The sequence below is a fragment of the Gigantopelta aegis genome, chromosome 9 (assembly GCF_016097555.1).
Source record: "Gigantopelta aegis isolate Gae_Host chromosome 9, Gae_host_genome, whole genome shotgun sequence".
NCBI classification, from domain to species: Eukaryota; Metazoa; Mollusca; class Gastropoda; order Neomphalida; family Peltospiridae; genus Gigantopelta; species Gigantopelta aegis.
Window position 1 is genome coordinate 43,486,248 of NC_054707.1, and position 6,725 is coordinate 43,492,972.

The window sequence follows — 6,725 nt, forward strand, 5'->3', positions numbered from 1 at the left end:
TAGTATATTTGCGGTGTTTATAGCATATTAGGTGTTTTAGTTATTTGCTTAAATAGTTGTAGTTACGACAATTATTCATTATTAAATTAAATGTGTCATTTACGACCAACAGTATATCAAGTAAATTTAAATATTTATTCTGAAAGAACCATCACTTCTAAAACATTTCAGTTTTACAAATCACATATTTATTTTTAAAAGGGAGAAAGCTTGTAAATAGGAAATATTTAGAAGCAAACATTCAAAAAGGAATACAAGTAGAAGTATGTATTAATAAAATCACAGCTTAAACAAAATATTACGTGAAAAAAAGTTATTTTACTTTTGTTAATAATAATACGATAAATAAAATAACCAATTGAACAAAATAATAATGTGAAATTCTTGTTTTCTTTGACACACCCCTGATTTTGTGTGGTGCAGGGTTTCTGCCAGAGGGTAAAATGGGTATGGTACCATACCCAAATATTTTTTCAGAATTAGTTTTTTACGTTAACTTTTTGACAAAATTAATTACTCTTATCATTACTGTATGATTTTCTTAATCCTAACCCTAAACTTTAACCCATTTTCTTTCTGAGGGAGGAACACCCCCCCCCCCCCCCCCCCCCCCCACTACCATATCTCTGTTGACTGTGGTTACATTCAATTCCATAGAGCCATACCAAGAAATTTCTATCCTGCAGAAACCCTGTCGTGGTAGTGCTCCATGTTCGTTGCTTGATGATGGTGCATCAGAATCAGACGACTTGTCCATACAAAACCTCTTTTTCTAGGCAAGTATTCGTTCCTGATGAGTCATCAGTAACGCTGATGTCCTGTTGTATGCAGTGTTCTTTCCGTGTTCTTTGCGCCATGGCAGTCCTTTTGCAGATAGTTCATGGTTCTGCTGCGTCAGAGTGTACTTCACTAGTTTCAAGAATATCTTCAAGGTACATGAGGACGGATGAATGTAATAAAATATTGCATCACTTTTCCAGTCCCCCAGAGATAGATCATAGATGGTGAGGTTTCGCATTTAAACTAAACAAGAAGAGGGGACAGGTAGATGCTACATCTGGATCTGCATCTCTCTCTCTCTCTCTCTCTCTCTCTCTCTCTCTCTCTCTCTCTCTCTCTCTCTCTCTCTCACACACACACACACACACACACAATTACACATACACACATACACACACACACACACTCAACTGGTCCTGTAGGTCCTGGTCACATAGATAAAAATATTAGCTTAGCCAAAATAGGATTTGTGTATAACAAAAACGTCCAGACCAATGACCCTGTTCAAACTGAACGCTTCCACACCAGTGGCTGTCCTCCTTTCTCTGAACCAGAATTGAATGTTGCCAGTGGTATGCCTTGTGACGCCGGTGGCCCTGAGGCCTGTGCATAACTTCCAGTTTGTTGTGAGTACAAAGGCTGTAGGCCTACGTTTCGTCCGGTGTGCATCCCTATTAAACGCAGTGACGTAGGACGTGATACGTGACGTCCTGACGCATGCAACAAACAGACAGGCGAACCACATCATGAAGTTGACAGCAGAGACTAAAAATACAGCCAGTACCCAGAACCAAAGGACGACATAGAATTTCTCAAACTCGTCGTTTATTACCAGATCGCACGTTAATGTGTAGCTTTGGATGTTCTCAAAGTGTTTAATGTGTATGTCACACAGAACGTTTCGCGGAAAGGCAGGAACTGTGGTTTCATTACAACTTAATATTTCTGTAGCATTAGCTTCAATGCCAATTCTGTCCTTGACAACCACAGTGAGAAAAATAAACTGTGCCAACAGATTGACGCAGAAGAGGAACTTGACAAAGAGGTACAGCATTCCCACAATGCATCTGTTTGTCGTTGTTCGGCTGATGACGAGAGCCGTATCTCTAAATATGTAACCTCGCTTCTCTGGTCTCATGGTTTCGCTGGCCGACAGAGTAGACACAGTCTCCTTCATATTGACCCCCACTAGCTGTTTAAGTAGCTACCAGACTACGGCTGGTGCCTTGAAGACCGAGGCCTGGAGGAAGAGAATGACAGGAAACCACAGATGCCACGACACGACTTCATTCTGGTGTGTGCTCGAGTTATAAGTGGCGAACATCCCAGGATCCTTGATGACCACTTGTTTGTGAAGACACACCTGGTGAGCGTACATGTTGAAGGCAGCAGTCGAGTGTGCCGGCGTCAAACACGAGATGGACAAGAAGAAGAACCTGGCGAGAAACGCGACGGCAGACATTGCTGAAATGAGCAGGACAGTCCAGTGTCCGTTCAGTCTGTCCACCCAGTCTTCGTCTATTCGTCTTCCGCCAAACACAGACCGTCCAGACATTGTCTGAAAAATCCAGTACAAACAATTCGTCTTTGTACTGTACATTCTGAAATACACTGTTACTTACGTCTGTGATCTCTATGGCTAATTGATGAAGACGAGAGAGAGAGAGAGAGAGAGAGAGAGAGAGAGAGAGAGAGAGAGAGAGAGAGAGAGAGAGAGAGAGAACAAAATGAGGAAGGGAGATAACATACAAACATACTAGTGATCAATATATATATATTGTGCAAAAAGAACCGGGATATCATCATATGGGTTGAGTAGTGTAAGATAAGATAAATACGATGTATAACATTGAGTGAAAGTCAACATTAATTTGTCGCCAAAATTGGGACCTAACCAAATATGCACACGCAAACACATTTACATAACCAGATATACATACAGGCACGCATGAACACACACAAACATACATGCATGCATCCATCTCTCCATCCATCCATTCGAGTCAGGATGTAGCCAGTGGTAGATAGCTCGTCTGATGCGCGGTCTGTCTAGGATCGAACCTCCTCGGTGGTCCCATTGGACTATTTATCGTATATACATATATAGTAGATACACGTACACATATTCATGAATCAATGGTTGGAATCGGAAAACTCAATAGCTTCACCAAGAGGATCGACCCTTCATTGTAGTCCATTTCAAACGAACGGGTTACAACCGAGCGAAAATCCCACTCGTTCCGGCACACACTTTAAAAATGCCTTTGAATGATGTAACCAGATCCCCACGAGTGATATACCAAAGAATTTTGTATGTGCCGTCCTTTCTGTGGGGAAGTGCATATAAAAAAAACTTTTGCTGCTAACGGAAACGTGTGACAGGTTTCCTCTCAAGACTTTATGTCAGAATTACCTATTGTTTGACATCCAACAGGCGATGATTAATTTTTTAAAAAAAACAGTTTAAACGATTAAGCAAATGTAACAAAGTATATGGCATCTGTTGGCCCAAAACGTCCCAATTGGGACATTTTAGGCTTCAACACGCCATATAACCGTAAACAAAATGTGTCGAATAAAACATTTCATTGTCATATTTTGTCTACAGTGAGAGAAGAAATCCGCTGCAATTACAAAGACTGCTCCTACAGAAAAGGATAAAAAAAAAGAAGTCTTTATTATATGTGCAATTCCGCAAAGAGGACAGCACATACTATGGTCGTTGATGTGCCAGTCGTGCGGCACTGGTGCAGCAGAAACTCGACCATGTTTATGTCCACGAGGGGACATTTCGTTTTCCAAGATAACGATAAACAACGAAAACACACTTTCATTTCTTTCCAACATGGTTTTCGTGATGTCCAATTAAAGCGCAAACACGTTGTCCTGGACACACATTAACCTATCTGGGCCTTCTGTCCAGGACAGTGAGTTAAAACAACACATCACCATTTGTTGTGTCGTTACTTGTTGCAGCAGTCTGGTTTTAAAAAAAGATTTCCTCATTAAAAACAAATACTACACAATTCTGATATGCTTTTTGAAATCTTTCTTTGAGGAATTACACGTAGGTTGACCTCTGAAGTATGTAAATAACACATTGGTTGGAAGTTACTTGTTACATATAGTACTAACTGATAACAACTGTGCAAATGATATAGTGCCATTTATATAACAGCAACACGAGGCGGTGCTCAGAAATGAGGGCTTTTAACTGAAAAATTTGTTGATTTTTACGCGATACTCATCAGTTGAGAGCACTTTCGATAACCAGTAGTCACACGACCCTCTCGAGTGTGTTTTTACATAATATATTCTGCATGGAGTAATTAATGGTGGTGTGTAACCTTAATGGTTAGCGCTTAGTAAGACAGAAGTCGACAGGTGTAGTGGAAAGAGATGGGTAGCATTCGTACCCTTACCTTCCCAATCAGATCCGTTCCTGTTTATGTCAGGCCCTTAGGAAAGGTATCCGGCATGGGAGCGGGCAAAGGGGAACAATTTCTAGTGTGTGTGTGGGGGGGGGGGGGGGGGGGGGGGGGTCACAGCCTCTAGGGTGAGGGGGCTCAAGTCGTATTTTTACCTTTACTTATATAGAATAGGATTTTAAAAGTACATTGTCTGCCTCATCACCACCACCACCTACCCCCACCCACCCCCACCCACCCCCGCATACACATATGCTAACAGGCTAGTATCCTAACTGAATGAGCTTTACATAATAAATATTTCTACGTACGTCCCATCTGATGATGATCATGATGATGATAACTACTTTAACGTGCCCATATACCACTAGGGTTTCGTACACGCCCATCCCGAGTCCGACCTCCGATAAGATCGGTGGCCTGACTCGGGATGGAGGGGGGTGGGGGTGGAGGGGGGGTGTAGAGTTGAAAAAAGGCAGAATTTTGAAAATAGCAATTAGTAAAAAAAGTTAATAGAATAAATAAAAAATTATAAAAAAGTTACAAGCCAAAAATAAAAAGAATTGACTGCTCGGACGAATATTTATATAATTTGGAGCATTTATAGAAGGACAGTCCAAAATTAAATAAGAGAAAGAAGAGAGGATCGGACTATTTAATAAAAAAAAATTGTAAAAAGAAGTAATTTCGACATAAAATTTTGAACGAAGGTCTAAAAGTTTAAAGTCTGATCTGTATGGTCCGGGCCGGAGGGGAGGGGGGTAAGTTTGAGGTGGGCGGAATTTGGAATACGAATTTAGTAGTTAGGTCGAAAACCAAAACCAAATTGAGCTACACAAATGTAAGTCCAAACAAAAAAATTAGACTGCTCGACCGAAAAGGTTTTAAGGTGATTTGAGCAATTTAGACGGGCTTCCAAAATAAACTGCATCTGATTGTTTACACATAAAATTTTGAATGGGGGCCACAAATTTTAAAGTCCGACTAAGCCCTTGGAAGGTTGGTGACTACGAAGGGCTGAGAGGGGCAGCCTTGTCCAGGTTGGGGAGCAGACGTTTCTTGTGAAGCAGGGTCCGTATCACATGCAGGTACACAGCGTCGCCGCAGACTGCCTTGACCATCCGGTGTATGGTGTGGCTATCCATTTCCGGGATGAGTATCGCCTGTCTGTAGACGTCCTGACGGCGCTGTGTGACCACAAGTCCTGGTTCTCCTTCCAACCTAAAGCTGTGAAGTTCAAAATGCGTGTCGTCGGGCAGCTTGAAGTTTCCGGTACTGTGGCCTGATCTTATCCACGGCTAAGTGCCAGTCTCCTACCGGTTCTGCTGGGGGGGAGGGGGGGGGGGGGGGGGGGAGAGACGGATGTTGCGGCGGTGCCTTGTCGGGCTGGTGGGTCGGCGAAGTAGCCTTCCTCTTGCCTGCAGCAGCAACAACAGGCGACTCAACGGGGGCGGTCGATAAAATTGACCGCCGCGCCAGAGACGCAATCCTCGGAGTAGAAGTCGGTGGCTCCCTTCTCTTCCTCTGGTACATCGCTGTATCCAGGACCATGTAAGTAGTTTTCGGGGACTCCTGGGCCTTCGGCTCTGTCGTCCTCTTCTGTACCGCCCCTGGCGCGCGTTTCCTCTTCCTCCTTCCTCTTACTCATCTTGTCTGCGGGACCGCGTCACCGTACACCAATGTCACGGTTGCCCGTGACCCGGTGTACGTGACGCGATACTCTAGCAACATTCCATAGGACTGCATAAGTCCCTCCAGGTGTGTGTGGGGGGGGGGGGGGGGGGGGGGGGGGGGGGGGTAATTGCAGAGCAACTTCGGCGACGTCTACTCGCAGCGGAGTCATAGCTAGGAATGGTTCCATCTGAATCCATGATTAAAGAGGGCGGGGTGTAGCTCAGTGGTACAGCGCTCGCTTGATGCTCGATCGATCTAGGATCGATTCCCGTCGGTTGGCCCATTAGGCTATTTCTCGTTAGAGCCAGTGCTCCACAACTTTTGTAACAAAGGCCGTGGCATGTACCATCCTGTCTGTGGGATAGTGCATATAAAAGATCACTTGCTGCTAATCGAAAAGGAAAATGTAGCGGGTTTCTTCTATTGACTACATGTCAAAATTACAAAATGTTTGACATCCACTAGACGACGATTAATTAATCAATATGCTTCGGTGGTGTCGTTAAACAAAACAAACTTTAAGTATGAGAATACGCGGTTAACTTCGATTCTTGAAAAACAAGCTTTAACAATTAACAGTGTATTCTCCATTACATGTATCAATTGTTCTGTCGTTTACATATTACTACAAACAAACATGCCACTAGAAACAGGATAGTTCTTAATTAATACGTTAATTAAAAAAAATAATGCTTACGTGATTTCATTGTTTTGTGTTCGGTCTTGAAAGCTAGACGAACCTCGCTGGCTATAAAATGCTCAATAGCTGGACCGTTAAAGGAAATAATCAGCAGGATATACCATCTCCCGGAATGCTTTCAGAACAGAAGCCACGCCCTTTTT

The 6,725-nt window shown here is 43.0% G+C and overlaps 1 protein-coding gene across 1 annotated transcript; it reads right to left on the reverse strand.

Moving 5' to 3' along the window:
* Positions 1-772: 772 nt before the first annotated feature.
* On the reverse strand, positions 773-1,957 carry LOC121381589 (innexin-19-like). Its single transcript, XM_041510924.1, has 2 exons — positions 1,432-1,957; positions 773-909 (listed from the first exon to the last, which is right to left on the reverse strand). Exons 1-2 carry the CDS (start codon positions 1,955-1,957, stop codon positions 773-775), a joined length of 663 nt encoding a protein of 220 aa, XP_041366858.1.
* Between the last annotated feature and the right edge of the window lie 4,768 nt (positions 1,958-6,725).